Source organism: Nerophis ophidion, linkage group LG27 (assembly GCF_033978795.1).
Source record: "Nerophis ophidion isolate RoL-2023_Sa linkage group LG27, RoL_Noph_v1.0, whole genome shotgun sequence".
Lineage (NCBI taxonomy): Eukaryota > Metazoa > Chordata > Actinopteri > Syngnathiformes > Syngnathidae > Nerophis > Nerophis ophidion.
The window spans coordinates 18287887-18307005 of record NC_084637.1 but is presented as its reverse complement, the minus strand read 5'-3'; the positions used below and the strand labels follow the sequence as shown (position 1 = coordinate 18307005).

The 19119-nt window shown below is 34.2% G+C and overlaps 1 protein-coding gene across 3 annotated transcripts in view; it reads left to right on the top strand.

The window, feature by feature from the left end:
• agrn (agrin) overlaps window positions 1-19119 on the top strand; it is a 506995-nt gene that overhangs the window by 153028 nt on the left and 334848 nt on the right. For 2 of the 3 annotated variants that reach the window (XM_061889590.1, XM_061889587.1), the window contains exon 3: window positions 8743-8763. The exons of the other annotated variant lie outside the window; for it this stretch is intronic. In XM_061889590.1, the coding sequence (XP_061745574.1) occupies window positions 8743-8763 (21 nt within the window). The remainder of the gene's footprint in view (window positions 1-8742; window positions 8764-19119) is intronic. 3 annotated transcript variants of the gene reach the window in all.

Sequence of the window (19119 nt, the reverse complement as noted above, 5' to 3'; positions counted from 1 at the left end):
TATATATATATATATATACATATGTATATATGTATATATATATATATATATATATATATATATATATATATATATATATATATATATATATATGTATGTATAAATATATAATTATACTTTACAAAAGCCTGACGCCATCTGTCGGCTTTAATTGGACATCAGAAAGCAGGATTTGTGAGACCAAGCCTGGACTTGTGGTCTCTTGATAGGCAGCCTCAGGGACCACTTGACAAGGTTCCTGATGACACTATGGAATATTTGCAAGCGCATTTGTCTCTTCCCAATGATGGAACATCACCACAGGTGACAGCCGTGCTAATAAGTTGCCTTTTATTGCCATCCTGCCCGGAACAAAGTCATCATGGTATTTCTGTGCACTGGAGTACATGGAGACTAATTGTCACGGAAGAGAAAACATATTCATGTTGTTTTGTAGTAGGTGTACTGCAACGTAAACTAACACAAGCACCTGTTTTTCTCCATCAGAGGGGCAGTATTGACTGAATCACAGTAAAGTAACTAGAGTAAATTTCATAAAAATAAATACAATGTAAGTATATTACATTATACTCAAATAAATTGCATTAAATTTAAGGAAAATACATAAAAATTTAAGTAAATTGCAATAACATAAATACAATGAAAATGGATTACAATATTTTAAAGGAAATTACATCAAATATAATTAAAATAAATGTAATTAAACAAAAGACATGGAAATATTTAAAGTAAATTACATTTAAAAGAATACAATAAACGTATATCACATTATGTTAAAGTAAATTACATTATATTAAATATAAAAAAATACATTTAAGGAAAGTACATTAAAATTAAAGTAAATTGCAATAAAATAAATGCAATGAAAGTGTGTTACATTATTTTAAAGTATATTACATTTAATAAAATTAAAATAAATGAAAGTACATTAAAATGATTAAATAAAATTACATTTAAAAGAATGCAATAACCGTATATCACAGTATATTAAAGTGAAATTCAATAAATTAAATGAACGTAAATTAAATAAAGGAAAATACATTACAATTGATTACAGTAAAATACAGTAAAATAAATACAGTGAAATAATAGTACGTTATTATGAAGTAAAATACATTAAATTAAATGAAAGTAAATTGCATAAAGGAAAATATATTAATAAAATCAACGGACATTAAGGTAAATTACAATAAAATAAATACAAAAACTGTCATTGCTTGAAAAATAATAATGAATCAAAATCAAAGTTGTTATAAAGTTTTGCCCTTTTTTAAGGCTCCAATTATTTCCTATGAAATATTCCACTTTTAAATTTTGGTGTGGAAAATATTGCATAATTTCTGTTTTTGCCTTATTGACATTTTTTTTTAATCAACTTTATATTGACAGATAGACCTTTAGTTAATATAGAGATTTAAGGATTAAAATAAAATAAAAATAAATAAATACATTATATATATATATATATATATATATATATATATATATATATATATATATATATATATATATATACATATATATATATATATATATATATATATACATATACAGTATACATTGTGCAACCGTAGGCTGCTTTTCTGTGCCCCGGACTGCTGTAAACCGCCGTATTTATTAGATGGTACCGAGTGTTTGAACCCGTGAGTTTTAGGTGTCACTGTACAAAAGAGCCACAGCGCTAGCCTAAAACAGTAGCATGTTTACATAAAAATGCTAACACTTAGCATGTGTGCTAACAATAGCATGATAACAGGCAGCATGTTACATATACCAAGTTATACGACTCAAAGGTGTATGGCTGTGGAAATAGGAAATAAAGTATAAAATTAGATTGATTATTTTTTTAATTAGATGAAAAAGTTAGCAAGCTTAAGTTTGTTTGCTAGCCCACTATCGTTTGCATGCTAACCGGTAGAAAATGTCACATACCGAGTTATATGACTCTAAGGTGTATGGCTGGAGTAAAAAGTGTGACATTTGCGGAAAAAAGTTAGCACTTTAATGTTAGCATGCTAACATTAGCAGGCTAACAGTTAAGTGTCACATACTAAGTTGTTTGACTGTCGGGTAAACGGTTGCAAAATTATCTCAAAAAGCTAACATGTTAATATTAGCATGCTAACGTAAACATGCATACAGTTAGCATGTTTTAAATACCATTGCCTGGCATTGTAGCAGGCCCATAATAATAATAAGGAAATATTAAATGGAGAAAATAATATTCATGTGTAATAATAACAGATATTGCCCCGAATATAATACATCGATGTTGTGATTAACGTGAGTACAATGGAACAGTGAAGGTGTCATGGCTGACATTGTTTCCTCCTCAAAAGCATCTTGACAACAAACAGCTGTGCAAACTTAACAAACTGACACCAAAGTTTGCTTTTTGCCCTAAAAGACTCCTCTTTTCCCGCCAAGGCCCCGTGTGAGAACCACCAACGCGGTACGTAAACAAGGAGCTAAAGAACCTCTTCCCTGCGGCCTTTTTCTCAACTTCTATTTATTCCAGTCAGTGAAGAAGAAAGGGGGAGGTGTGGGGGGGGGATGCCTCACAGCTGGAAACTGATAGCATTTTTTCCCCCCCAACACTAGCGCCTGTGAGAAACGGCAGAGTTCCCTTTAAGACTTATCTGCGAGGGCCCACAGTTAAACACAAGAAAATACAAATATGTTGCTCTCAACAACGATTGCAAAGAAAAAAAGATGAAAAAGTAAGAACAAATTACATTAAGTTTAAGTTTAAGTTGGATGTTGGCCTTTAAAGCAATTTTACTGTCTTGTAGTGACAAGGAAGCAGTGTTTGGAAATTGACTTTAAAACAATAATTAACTGTAGTTACATGTTAGTTCACCAAAAATGTAATGTGATTACTAAGATAATTACTCTGTCCTGTATTTAGATACTAGAGAAAATAATTAATTAGCTACTTTGAAAAAACAACAACAAAAAAACACCTTCAAATAACTGGCATATGCAATTGAGATGTTTCATGAGAGCGGAGCGTGTGCCTTTAAAAAGGCGGTGCCTCTTGCCAAGTGACAGGTGACGGCCACGATGACGTGTTCCAAGTAGCATTTTAGCGCATAAAAATGGAAGTTTGATGTTTGCCTTTAAAGCAATTGTACTGTCTGGTAGTGACGAGGAAGCAGTGTTTTCTAAACTACTTTAAAAATAATAATTAACTATAGTTACATGCTAGTTTACCAAAAATTTAATTTAATTACTAAGAGAATTACTATGTCCTGTAATTAAATACTAGAGAAAGTAATTAGTGCGTTGCCAAAAAGGCAATTGAGACGTTTTATGAGAGCGGAGTGTGTGCCTTTAAAAGGTGGGGCATGTTGCCAAGTGACACGTGACGCAGTATTTTACCGCATAAAAATGGAAGTTTGATTTTGGCCTTAAAAGCAATTTTACTGTCTGGTAGTGACGAAAAGCAGTGTTTGGAAAAATGACTTTAAAACAATAATTAACTATAGTTGCATGTTAGTATACCAAAAATTTAATTTCATTACTAAGATAATTACTCAGTCCTGTAATTAAATACTAGAGAAAGTAATTAATGCGTTACTTTGAAGAAAAAAAAAACACATGCAGGCACATGCAGTTAAGACGTTTCATGAGAGCAGAGTGTGTGCCTTTAAAAGGTGGTGCATGTTGCAAAGTGACACGTGACGCAGCATTTTAGCGCACAAAAATGGCAGTTCGATGTTGGCCTTCAAAGCAATTTTACTGTCTGACAGTGACGAGGAAGCAGTGTTTGGGAAATGACTTTAAAACAACAATTAACTATAGTTACATGTAAGTTTACCAAAAATGTAGTTTAAATTCTAAGATAACTACTTTGTCCTGTAATTAAATACTAGAAAAAGTATTTATTGCATTACTTTCAGAAACAAAAAAGAAAAAAGCTTTGAAATATCGGGCATATTCAGTTGAGACGTTTCATGAGAGCGGAGTGTGTGCCTTTACTGTGTGACGTCCGAGATGACATGCTCCAAGCAGCGCTTTAGCGCACAAAAATGGAAGTTGGATGCTGGCCTTTAAAGCAATTTTACTGTCTGGTAGTGATGAGGAAACAGTGTTTGGAAAATGACTTTAAAACAATATTTAACTATAGTTACATGTTAGTTTACCAAAAAATTAATTTCAATACTAAGAGAAATACTCTGTCCTGTAATTAAATACTAGAAAAAAAAAAAAAAAAAACGCCTTCAAATGTCTGGTACATACAGTTGAGACGTTTCATGAGAGCGGAGTGTGCGCCTTTAAAAGCAGTGCCTGTTGCCAAGTGACACGTGACCCTGCATTTTAGCGCATGAAAAGGGCAGTTTGATGTTGGCCTTTAAAGCAATTTTACTGTCTGGTAGTGATGAGGAAGCAGTGTTTGGAAATAATTGTCTTTAAAACAATAATTAACTATAGTTACATGTTAGTTTAACAAAACTTTGATTTAATTACTAAGAGAATTACTCTTTCATGTAATTAAATACTAGAGAAAGTAATGAATATGTTTCTTTAGGGGGGGAAAAGCCTTCAAATATCTGGCATATGCAATTGAGATGTTTCATGAGAGCGGAGTGTGTGCCTTCCTTCTTTGAACTTGTTGATATACACACATACATGACGGCGTTTCAACTACTTGTCACTAGTAAAAGTAACGTTATTATCAACACTGAAATATTCCCGAGGAACTGTCTAAAGTACATTTTTTATTTGTTGTTTTATACTTGGCCCGATTGGCCGTGACACATGTGCGTGGCTTTATCTTACACCTATTTGTGTCTTGATTGTGACACAGTCAAGTCTATGCCAGGGTGAGCATGGCTGGTTCTTAAAAGAAGTGTACAGCCGAGACAAAGAACATTTCTCTTCCTCTCCTGGAAGGAAGTCGTTTTTTTGAAAGGGAGCTCCTCAGTCGGGTCCTCTTCAGAAGCAGACCTGCAGACCTGCAGACAAATACCCCTCCGGGGGGTGTAGGGGGAAGGGGGGGGGGGGGGGGTGTCCTGTCAGAGCAGTCAAACATCATCTGGGACTACTTGTTAATCTGAAAATGTGTTCATAAACCATTAATGCCATCATTTTAGTTATTAATGCTTTTATTTTGACAGTCATAATTAGCAGCAGCGGTCAGTTTGCGATACATCTTAAAGAAACACATCCTGTTTCTTTAAGTGTCCGTGTGGAAAAAAATGCGTTTAGAAAAGGTTCCAACATCACTTTGTGGTTGCATGAGAGGGCCTAAAAAACTATTTAAAAAATGTATTCTTATAAAAAAAATAAAAAATAAAAAAACAATTAGCATTTTTTTCAAATAGATTTTTGACATTTTTTAATCAGGATGAATCAGAATCGCGGTTTAAATGTGAATAGATTTTTGTGTGCCCCCCTAAGAAGTATGTGTGATTCCTGCCGATATCGTATTGACATTTGTCAAAGCTCCATCAATGGTATCGGGTTGGAAGTAAAAAAGTTGTCCCTATTAGAAAGTATCCAGTAACAAACGTGTCCGTGTCTTTTAACTCAAGAGCTTAGCTTCATTAATTATTATTGTGGCCACAAGATGTCACCAATAACCACTCCACTTCTACTTAAGGAAAGCATAAGTCAATACCAGATGTTAATATCGACTATTATATGTATATATATATATATATATATATATATATATATATATATATATATATATATATATATATATATACAAACCCTGTTTCCATATGAGTTGGGAAATTGTGTTAGATGTAAATATAAACTGAATACAATGATTTGCAAAGCATTTTCAACCTATATTCAGTTGAATATGCTACAAAGACAACATATTTGATGTTTAAACTGATAAACGTTTTTTTTTTGGCAAATAATCATTAACATTAGAATTTGATGCCAGCCACACGTGACAAAGAAGTTGGGAAAGGTGACAATAAATACTGATAAAGTTGAGGAATGCTCATCAAACACTTATTTGGAACATCCCACAGGTGTGCAGGCTAATTGGGAACAGGTGGGTTCCATGATTGGGTATAAAAACATCTTCCCCAAAAATGCTCAGTCTTTCAAAAGAAAAGATGGAGCAAGGTACACCCCTTTGTCCACAACTGTGTGAACAAATAGTCAACAGTTTAAGAACAAAGTTTCTCCAAGTGCAATTGCAAGAAATTTAGAGATTTCAAAATCTACGGTCGAGAATATCATCAAAAGGTTCAGAGAATCTGGAGAAATCACTCCGCGTAAGCGGCATGGCGGGAAACCAACATTGAATGAACTTGGCCTTCGATCCCTCAGTCGGCACTGCATCAAAAACCGACATCAATCTCTATAGGACATCACCACATGGGCTCAGGAACACTCCAGAAAATCACTGTCACTAAATACAGTTGGTCGCTACATCTGTAAGTGCAAGTTAAAGCTCTACTATGCAAAGCAAAAGCCATTTATCAACAACACCCAGAAACGCCGCCGGCTTCTCTGTGCCCGAGATAATTTAAGATGGACTGATGCAAAGTGGAAAAGGGTTCTGTGGTCTGACGAGTCCACCTTTCAAATTTTTTTGGGATATATTCGACATCGTGTCATCCGGACCAAAGGGGAAGCGAACCATCCAGACTGTTATCGGCGCAAAGTTCAAAAGCCAGCATCTGTGATGGTATGGGGGTGCCTCAGTGCCCAAGGCATGGTTAACTGTGAAGGCACCATTAATGTTGAAAGGTACATACAGGTTTTGGAACAACATATGCTGCCATCTAAGCGTCGTCTTTTTCACGGACGCCCCTGCTTATTTCAGCAAGACAACGCCAAGCCACATTCAGCACGTGTTACAACAGCGTGGCTTCATACAAAAGAGTGCGGGTACTTTCCTGGCCCGCCTGCAGTCCAGAAGTGTCTCCCATCGAAAAGGTGTGGCGGAGAAGCGGAAAATTCGACGGCCGAGACCCCGGACTGTTGAACGACTGAAGCTTTACATAAAACAAGAATGGGAAATAATTCCACTTTCAAAGCTTCAACAATTAGTTTCCTCAGTTCTCAAACGTTTATTGAGTGTTGTTAAAAGAAAAGATGATGTAACACAGTGGTGAACATGCCCTTTCCCAACTACTTTGGCACGTGTTGCAGCCATGACAAATTAAGTTTATGAGTTTGAACATCAAATATCTTGTCTTTGTAGTGCATTCAACTGAATATGGGTTGAAAAGGATTTGCAAATCATTGTATTCCGTTTATATTTACATCTAACGCAATCTCCCAACTAATATGGAAATTATATATACAGTATATAAAATATATCATATATATATATATGATATATGTGTGTTTGTATATATATACGCACACACACACACACACATATATATATATATATATATATATATATATATATATATATATATATATATATATACATACATATATGTTATTTAATAGTTTACTTTAAAAACATAAATAAGACATAGCTGTGGTGCTTCTCCGAGGTTGGCTGTCGTCCATGAGTGTGTCGGCTGAATGAAAAATGAAAGTGTCGTCAAGAAGGCGGTAGAACTTTATTTTTACGACTCTGCTTCACTTATTCCTGTTTGATTACTGCAGGAAGTCATGTGATCCACAACAAGCAACCCCCCTTTTAATCACATTATCCTAAGTGATATGGGAACAGACACACACACACACACACACACACACACACACACACACACACACACACACACACACACACACACACACACACACACACACACACACACACACACACACACACACACACACACACACTTCCTTTCAGGGCAGTAAATAGGCACTCACTCCTCTGCAGATTGAAGTTGTCTCAAGCTCCATCTTTGGATAAAAGACTGTTTGCTCCCAGCGAGACTCTCTTTGGGACAAAGAGCATGAAGAAGGAGAGCAAAGTGAAAGTAAAAGAGCACATTGAGATCATGTCCACGCTCTTGTCACAGAAGAAAAACAACTCTTCACTTTAGAAACCAAAAAAATAACAACACACTTCTGAAGAAGAATTTCATGAGACTGAGTTGAAATAATGTGCTGTTGCTTTTTGGGACACCTTTACTTCCTGGTCAAAATAGAAAGTGAAACTAGCCTTTGTATGTGTTTGTGACTTGAAGAAGACACTTACTTCCTGGTCAAAATAGAAAGTGAAACTAGCTTTTGTGTGTGCTTGTGACTTTAAGAAGACATTTACTTCCTGGTCAAAATAGAAAGTGAAACTAGCCTTTTTTGTGCTTGTGACTTTAAGAAGACTTTTACTTCCTGGTCAAAATAGAAAGTGAAACTAACCTTTTCTTGTGCTTGTGACTTAAAGAAGACATTTACTTCCTGGTCAAAATAGAAAGTGAAACTAGCCTTTGTTCTTGTGATTTTAAGAAGACACCTTTACTTGCTGGTCAAAACAGAAAGTGAAACCAGCCTTTGATTGTGCTTGTGATTTTAAAGAGACACCTTTATTTCCTTGTCAAAATAAAAAGTGAAACTAGCCTTTGTTTGTGTTCGTGACTTGAAGAAGACACCTTTACTTGCTGGTCAAAATAGAAAGTGAAACTAGCCTTTGTTTGTGCATGTGACTTTAAGAAGACACATTTATTTCAAGGTCAAACTAGAAAGTGAAACTAGCCTTTGTTTGTGCTTGTGATTTTAAGAAGACACATCTACTTCCTGGTCAAATTAGAAAGTGAAACTAACTGACTAACAACTTGTATTTTCTCTTCTTTCTGCCCACGGAAGCTCACAAATATTACCTGGCAGGTAAGAACTTTAACCTCTCAAGTATTCACTTTCCCCACATTTCATGTCACAGCCTTATTCTTGAGGTGAAGTCCTTTTTTTTTTTGGTCTAATTGTTACTTATAAAGTAAACAAAACACATGTACATAAGTATTGGCAGCTCAGAAGATGAAAAGTGAGCTCAGGTGTGTCCCGTTTCCTTGACATGTCTCACTGGGGTCCACCTGTGGTAAACTGGGTGTGTTGGACATAATGTGGAAAGGCACACACTTGGAAGTAGTCACAGTGCTTCACTGTTTTCACATTTTACTTGACAGCCTATTACCAAAGTGGAATACATTCATTTTTGTCCTCAAAATTCTACACACAATACCCCATCGTGACAATAGGAACACATTTTTTTTTAGTTTGTTTGCATAAAAAAAAAAATCACGTATGTATTTACAGCGCAAAAACTTAAAATAAATGTACATATATATATACATATATATATATATATATATATATATATATATATAATGTGTATATATTTTTTAGCTAATTTTGCAAACATTTATCCCAGACTCATATAACTTGGTACGTGACGCATGCTAACTTTTTTTAGCTAATTTTGCAACCAATTACCCCAAACTCATAGAATTTGGAACATGACGTGTGCTAACTGTTAGCATGCTAGCTTTTTTTTTTTTTTTAGCTAATTCTGCAATCGTTTATCCCAAACTTATATAACTTGGTATTTGACACATGCTAACTTTTTAGCTAATTTTCCAACCGTTTACTCCAAACTCATACCTTGGTACATGGCACATGCTAACTGTTGGATTGCTAACTTGTTTAAATAGTTTTTCATCCGTTTACCCTACACTCGTATAACTTTTCACGTAGCACATGCTAACTTTTTTAGCTAATTATGCAACCGTTTATTCCAGACTCATATAACTTGGTACGTGTGACGTATGCTAACTTTTTTTTTTAGCTAGTTTTCCAGCTGTCTAGCCCAGACTCATATAACGTGTTACATGACGCGTGCTAACTGTAAGCATGCTGACTTGTTTAGTTAATTCTGCAATCGTTTATCCCAAACTCATATAACTTGGTATGTGACACATGCTAACTTTTTAGCCAATTTTGCAACCAATTACCCCAGACTCATATAACTTGGTACATGGCGCATGCTAACTGTTAGCTTGGTAACTTGTTTAAATAGTTTTGCAACCGTTTACCCCACACTCGTATAACTTTTCAGGTAACACATGCTAACTTTTTTTTAGCTAATTCTGCAACCGTTTATCCCAAACTCATATAACTTGGTATGTGACACATGCAAACTTTTTAGTTAATTTTGCAACCATTTACCCCGGACTCATATAACTTGGTACATGGCGCATGCTAATTGTTAGCTTCCTAACTTGTTTAAATGGTTTGGAACCGTTTACCCCACACTCGCATAACTTTTCACGTAACACATGCTAACTTTTTTAGCTAATTCTGCAAACGTTTATCCCAGACTCATATAACTTGATATGTGACGTATGCTAACTTTTTTTTAGCTAGTTTTGCAGCTGTCTATCCCAGACTCATATAACGTGTTACATGACGCGTGCTAACTGTAAGCCTGCTGACTTGTTTGGCTAGTTTTACAATCGTTTACCCCAGACTCATATAACTTGGTATGTGACACGTTAACTGTTAGCATGCTAACTTTTTTTTTTAGCTAATTCTGCAATCGTTTATCCCAAACTAATATAACTTGGTATGTGACACATGCTAACTTTTTGGCTATTTTTGCAACCAATTACCCCAGACTCATATAACTTGGTACATGGCGCATGCTAACTGTTAGCTAGCTAACTTGTTTAAATAGTTTTGCAACCGTTTACCCCAAACTCGTATAACTTTTTATGTAACACATGCTAACTTTTTTTAGCTAATTCTGCAACCATTTATGCCAGACTCATATAACTTGGTATGTGACTTATGCTAACTTTTTTTTTTAGCTAGTTTTGCAGCCGTCTAGCCCAGACTCATATAACTTGGTACATGAGGCGTGCTAACTGTTAGCATGCTGACTTGTTTAGCTAGTTTTACAATCGCTTACCCCAGACTCATATAAGTGGGTATGTGACAGGTTAACTGTTAGCATGCTGACTTTTTTTTAGCTAATTCTGCAACCGTTTATCCCAAACATATATAACTTGGTATGTGACACATGCTAACTTTTTAGCTAATTTTGCAACCAATTACGCCAGACTCATTTAACTTGGTACATGGCGCATGCTAACTGTTAGCTTGCTAACTTGCTTAAATAGTTTTGCAACCGTTTACCCCAGACTCATACAACTTTTTACGTAATACATGCTAACTTTTTTAGCTAATTCTGCAACCGTTTATCCCAGACTCATATAACTTGGTACGTGACACATGCAAGCTTTTTTTTCAGCTATTTTTGCAGCCGTCTACTCCATATATAACTTGAGGCATGCTAACGGTTAGCATATATAACTTGAGGCATGCTAACGGTTAGCTTGCAAAATTTAAATTTAAATTTTATTTTTAGCTAATTTTTCAAACGCTTACCCCAGACTCATATAACTTGGTACATGACATCCCCCAGGTAAGCCCTCTGTGGCGACATGACGCCAAAGTAAGTCCTAAAGAGTGGAAGAAAAGGCAAACGGTCCAGTTGAACTTTGTCTGACTTCTTTTGGTTGCGTTGACAAGAAAAGTTTTGTCTTTTGTCAACTTGTCAGCTTTTAGTCCCAGTTAGTGACTCAATGTTAGTCAGTCAGTGACTCATTGTTTGTCTTCAAGTCATCTGTCACCTCTCATCCATCCTCTACTTGGCCACACTTCAAAGTAGCCCTATACTACTCTATATATACATATATACACAGTAACTATATATACAAACCCCGTTTCCATATGAGATGGGAAATTGTGTTAGATGTAAATACAAACAGAATACAATGATTTGCAAATCATTTTCAACCCATATTCAATTGAATATTCTACAATGACAACATATTTGATGTTCAAACTCATAAACATTTTTTTTGGGTGCAAATAATCATTAACTTTAGAATTTGATGCCAGCAACACCTGAAAAAGAAGTTGGGAAAGGTGGCAATAAATACTGATAAAGTTGAAGAATGCTCATCAAACACTTATTTGGAACATCCCACAGGTGTGCAGGCTAATTGGGAACAGGTGGTTGCCATGATTGGGTATAAAAGCAGCTTCCATGAAATGCTAAGTCATTCACAAACAAGGATGTGGCGAGGGTCACCAATTTGTAAGCAAATTGTCGAACAGTTTTAGAACAACATTTCTCAAGGAGCTACTGCAAGGAATTTAGGCATTTTACCATCTACGGTCCGGAAAATCATCAAAAAGTTCAGAGAATCTGGAGAAATCAGTGCACGTAAGCGATAATATTAAGGACATTTGATCCCTCAGGCGGTACTGCATCGAAAACCGACATCAGTGTGTCAAGGATATCACCACATGGGCTCAGGAACACTTCATAAAACCACTGTCAGTAACTACAGTTGGTGGCTACATCCGTAAGTGCAAGTTAAAACTCTACTATGCAAAGCAAAAGCCATTTATCAACAACACCAAGGAACGCCGCCAGCTTCGCTGGGCCCGAGCTCATCTAAGATGGAATGACGCAAAGTGGAAAAGTGCTCTCTGGTCTGACGAGTCCACATTTCAAATTATATTTGGAACTGTGGATGTGGTGTCCTCCAGAACAAAGAAGAAAACAACCATCCGGATTGTTAAAAGCGCAAAGTTCAAAAGCCAGCATCTGTGATGGTATGGGGGTGTATTAGTGCCCAAGGCATGGGTAACTTACATATCTGTGAAGGCACCATTAATGGTGAATGGTCCATACAGGTTTTGGAGCAACATACGTTGTCATCCAAGCAACGTTATCATGGACGCCCCTGCTTATTTCAGCAAAATAATGCCAAGCCACGTGTTACAACAGCGTGGCTTCGTAGTAAAAGAGTGCAGGTACTTTCCTCGCCCGCCTGCATTCCAGACATGTCTCCCATCGAAAATGTGTGGCGCGTTATGAAGCGTAAAATACGACAACAAGACCCCAGACTGTTGAACAACTTAAGCTGTACATTGAGCAAGAATGGTAAAGAATTCCACTTTCAAAGCTTCAACAATTAGTTTCCTCAGTTCTCAAACGTTTATTGAGTGTTGTTAAAAGAAAATGTGACGTAACACAGAGGTGAACATGCCCTTTCCCAACTACTTTGGCACGTGTTGCAGCCATGAAATTCTAACTTAATTATTATTTGCAAAAAAAAATTAAGTTTATGAGTTTGAACATCAAATATCTTGTCTTTGTAGTGCATTCAATTGAATATGGGTTGAAAAGGATTTGCAAATCATTGTATTCCGTTTATATTTACATCTAACACAATATCCCAACTGATATGGAAACGGGGTTTGTATATATATATATATATATATATATATATATATATATATATATATATATATATATATATATATATATATATATGTATATTGTATGCATAAAAATACATATAAATACAAATAAAATGTATTTTATATATACATATGTACATACATGTTTGAATGTGACTTTTCATTTCAATCCAAGATGGCTGTGAGTTGATTTCACTGCATTTTTTAATCGCGGTGTCTCTTTAGTACCACGCGGTGTACGTTCTGCTGACTCAGGTCTTCAGAGAGATTAAAAAACTATTCCAGTAATTGGAAGTTTCCAGTTTGGCCCCCCTCCCCCTTCCCCTCCCCTCCTTTCACTTTTGGTGACACATTTTCTTCTTTCTCTGTGCGTCTGCCGCCTCTTAGTGGCCGTATGGAGCATTGCAGGCTTCCTGTTTCCCACCTTGACTTGAAGGGGAACTGGAATGTTCCTGAAGATGGTCAAAGGGCAGAACATATTCTTACAAATGATGACAGTCATTACACCAAGGATTGCGCAAAATAACAAATTATTAAATTTGTATGGCTAATTAAATACAAAAAATGTAATTAAGTTGAAAATATATTTGCAATCTTCTTGACTCGTCAGAATACAAAAGTTCAGTAACACTTTACTATGGGGAATATATTCTAAGTAACAAAGACTTAATTTAGATTTATTTGGTTAGGGTTAGGGTTAGTAATGGTGAATATGTTCCCCATACTAAAGTGTTATCGGCTTACTGGTTGTATAATAGAATAAGGCAGAATAAGGCATTAATAAGTACTTAATAATTACTATTTAAGAGCTAGTATGTTAATGCCCCATACAAAAGTTTTACCAAAAGTTCTATAAAGAAAATATAGAAGGATATTGTTGACATATCACTATCATACATTTTTAGTCTTTTTTTCCCAGTGATTAAAAAATTACACGAAATATATTTAAACATTTTTATGAGTAAAAGTGGAAAAAAAGAGAAATGTAGAATAATTTAATCCTTCATTAGAAGTGCCAATAAAACGTATTTGCATTGTTTTTATGAAAAATATATGTTACATACTTAATACTTCTATGTTTTATTCATAGCATTTTATTTCCATCTCATAGTTTGAGAATGTGATCGCATCTATTTTTTTTTTTTCATTTTCTCTAACTAGTCTTATTTCATTTGATGTCATTGTTGCATTCAATCATCCTGCAAGGAAATTGTAAGAATAATGTTCAGAATTTGTCTTTTTTTTTTGCACATAATTACCTTATTTTTTGCACTGTATTAAACTTGAACCATGTAATTAATTCTCTTTTTTCCTGAAAACAACAGTATTGATGAGTTATATATATATATATATATATATATATATATATATATATATATATATATATATATATATATATATATATATATATATATACACACAGGAAGAACATTGTAAAAATAATATTCATAATTTGTCTTTTTTATTTTTATTTATTTATTTATTTTTCACACATAATTCCCTTATGTTTTGCACTACATTAAACTTGAACCATGTAATTCTCTTTTTTTTACACAAAATGCTGAAAATAACAGAATTGATTAGTTATATATGTATGTATTTTTAGTTTTTTATGAATTTTTTTTGCAAGAAAATTGAAAGAATAATATTCATAATTTGTGTTTTTTAATTTTTTTATTTATTTTATTTATTTTAGTTTTTAAAAAAATCATTCCCTTATTTTTTCACGGCATTAAATCTGAACCACGTAATTAATTCACTTTGTTTTTTACACAAAAAGCTGAAATAATTTAATCAGAATTGATGAGTTATATTTTTACTATCCTATTTGATTATATACATTTGTGGTTGTTGCCTTGACTACACATCCACATTGTATTCAAATATTTGCCTGATTTGTCGACCCAATTTTTGTTTATTTTTATTTTTATAATATATTTATTTTTGCCTAAATCAAGTCTCATGATGCTGCCCACATTTGATACAATTATTTGCAGAAGGCAACCCTGGAAAGTGACATGTAATATGAATAGTTATAATTACTATATTAATCATAATAATTTAGCAAGAGAAAAACTATTTCAATCTTAATTTTCCATTACAAGAAATTAAAAAATAGCACTACACTTTGATAGTGCAAACATTTTACTGTACGTCATTTATATAATACAATAATCATCGTGATGGACAATAAAATCATTTAAAGGGGAAACGATGGGCTGCAAAGACCGTTATGACCGCTAGAGGCTGCCATAGCTCCTTGAGTGACATACATGTTGTCATTCTTCCACGTGAAAATCACGTCACAGTTCTTAATGACTTGTTTTGTTTTTATAATTATAATGAATCTGCTCCTTTGTTGTGAGAAGTTTATTAGCATTTTAAAGTAACTCAATAACAATGTTATCGAAATATTCCTACAATAAATCATTGTTTTTTCACACGTTACTAATTTTTTGTTTGATAAAAAAAAAAAATACATTAAAATAATATATTTGACTCTAATCTCATAAAATTACCCCAAAAATTCAATTTTTTTTGTAACATATTTCTACACAATTCTTGTAAAATAAAATTTTTCTCACCGTAGCAAGTTTTTCCTATCAAAGTGTATATATATATATATATATATATATATATATATATATATATATATATATATATATATATATATATATATATGTAGGTGTGGGAAAAAATCACAAGACTACTTCATCTCTACAGATCTGTTTCATGAGGGGTTCCCTCAATCATCAGGAGATTTTAATGGATATATATATATATATATATATATATATATATATATATATATATATATATATATATATATATATATATATTTGTATCCATCCATCCATTTCCTACCGCTTGTCCCCATGTATGTAACAACTTTTTTCACAATATTGCAACTTTTATTTACCAAATATGACCTCTTTTTTTTTTTTTTACAATATGTTTGACTTTAATCATGTAAAATGGCTTTTTTTTTTCTTTAAAAAAAATGAAAACTTTTTGGCTAAGATATTTCCACACAATTCTTGTCAAATAACTTTTTTCACAGTATTTAAACGTGCAGTTAAAATGTTTATAATACATATTTTCATTAAAAAAAAATTCAACATTTTTTGTAAAATTACCATTTTTCTCACTATTGTGTTTTACTCAAAGTACTGAAAAAAATTGTCACAGTAAATTTGATTTCAACTTCCCTGTAAAACCTTATAATGCATTCCCAAAAATTCCAATATAATTATTAAACAAAGACAACTTTTTTGTCACAATATTACATACTTATTTTTTAATTTTTTTTTAAATATTATATTTGACTTTATACTTGTAAAAATAAATGATTTTGTCTTCCACCAATCTATATATTTTCTTGTAAATTAAAAAAAATCTCTCGTAATGTTCCTAAACATTCTTGTATAAGATTTTTCACTCAATATTTGAGTTTAATAATGTAAAATGGCATAAATTTATCTTTAAAAATTATGACTTTGTTCTTAAAATATTTCTCCCAATACTGCGTTTCTCTAAAAAAATATATATATTTTTTTACCCAAAATATATTTGACTTTAATCCTGTAAAATGGCATATTTTTTCTCATAAATGTTTACATTTCTTCCTCAAAATATTCCGACATAATATATTGTACAAACTTTCGTCACAATATTACTAACTTATTTGTAAAAAAAAAAAAAGACGTTTTTTCCATACAATATTTGACTTTAATCTTGTAAAATTACACAATTATATTTGCCATCCATTTATTTTCCTGTCAAATAAAATAACAAAATTCTGAGAATATGAATACATATTATTATATGACAATTTGGTCACACAATATTGCAAGTTTGTTCGGAAGAATAGTGTGCTAAGGTGACAAACCAGGCGGAGAGATGGACTACCTGTCAACAAATAATAAATGGAGAGATGTACTTCCAGTAAAAAAGAGTATAATGGGTGTGTGTGTGTACATTCATATTTAATATGTCACATGATCCTCTGCACCACTGGGGGGTTATCTCATCGCCAAGGGCGCCATCTCCATGGAGGTCATGATGGTGGGGGGTTGCCTAGTCGGGTATGAATGTAGGTTATGGAAATATAAAATCTTCTCCTCTATAGACTATAATGGACTCCCATCTGGAGTGGAAGTGTGGGTGAGTGCTGCCCCGCCAGATTAAGAGACCTGACCCAGAATATGACCCCTTCCTCGCCTTTATTTACTTCCTTTTTCCAGACTGTCCATTAGCTACATGTCCTTCCTGAAAGTAAACACTGGAACATTTATTCACTCTGATAGGGGGGGAGGTCCATTGGTTCATCCTGGTATGGAATATGTATCGTGGTATGGAATAAGTGTCGTGGTATGGAATAAGTATTGTGGTATGGAATTCTCATGCCTGTAAATCAGTTTATGTTTGATCATGTTTATGTTTTGTTTTTGGACTCTTGTTTCCCGTTTTGCACTTCCTTATTTTGTTTGTCTCCATAGTTACGCATTAGTTTCCACCTGGTCTCCAAGTCACGCCCCTGCCCTCAGTCCCGCACCTGTTTCTCATCATCATAGTCACTATTTAAATCATTTGTTTTCTGTTCATCGGCCTAGGAACTTTGCATTCTACTTCCTGCTTATGCTGTACTGCTTGCTACATGCTGCTCCTACCTTCATGCCATGCTATTCGGTTTTGTCCACGTCAAGTACGTTTTTGTTATTTAAGCCATTGTGCTAGTTTTGTCTATAGTTCAGTATTCATGCCATCGAGCAAGTGTTTTTGTTTTATGTTTGTATTTTGTAGTCTAGTATTAGTACCTCCTGGTGAGCGCCCTTTGTTTGCTTTTTTTTGTATTTAGTGCGTAAATAAATTAAACATGTACTTACACTCACGTCTCGCTCGTGCAAATTATCCTTTGCGTGGAAGAATCAAAACAAATCCAAGTCAAAGTCCTGACAGGAATAAGTATTGTGGTATGGAATAAGTATTGTGGTATGGAATAAGTATCGTGGTATGGAATAAGTATCGTGGTATGGAATATGTATCGTGGTATGGAATAAGTATCGTGGTATGGAAGAATAAGTATTGTGGTTGTTAGGTGTAGAAGTGCGTGGACCCCTATGATGCAGAGATGTAGATGGTAGCAAACAAAGTTCGTCTTTATTTGGACGTAAGGTTGCCAAATCTATCTTTATAACACAAGGCGATGGTGGAGCACAAAACACACCATGAATGAACTGAAATAGTTGCTACCAAAAAACTAACCAAAAGCGCTGGACACAGCCAGGAAAATACTATATGGAAAAAGTAAACCAAAAGTGCTAAGTATAAACATAAAACGCTAGACGAGGCTAGGGGAAAAAAAAACACTTCTAGAAAGAGGTAACAACAACAAACTAAAAGAGCTAGACAAGGCTAAAGAAACAATCAAACCTGGCGAGGAGCACGAGTCAAACAAAGGTCTGCAAGTGAGCCGAAGGAGCGTACGCATGCGAGCAATACGGTGGTGAGACACAAAGTTCCGGCGCTCGCATGGCGTCAGCACCCAGGTTAAATAGACCCCACTAATCAATTTCAGGTGTTTGCTCCTGCTTTGCAACAGCTGCGCTCCATTTTGTGGATGAGAGACAGAATAAATATGGTGTGCCAAAGAGTACAGAAAATAAGCAACTGACAAACAACTCACCACAGTGGTTTTAGCTATCGTATGCTCTTACGACGTGTAGTGAAGCATGTTTAGCTGCCCTGCAGTGATAATTGTACTTGTAAAAAACTTACTTTGTTAGGGATTTGGATTTGGGATCTGTGATTTAGATGGAGCTAAAAACACTGGAGGGACGTTAGCCGCAAGCTAGCAAGAACTCTGCAGTGCATTAAGGAAGCGTTTGTTGTCTTGTCACCGTCTAATTT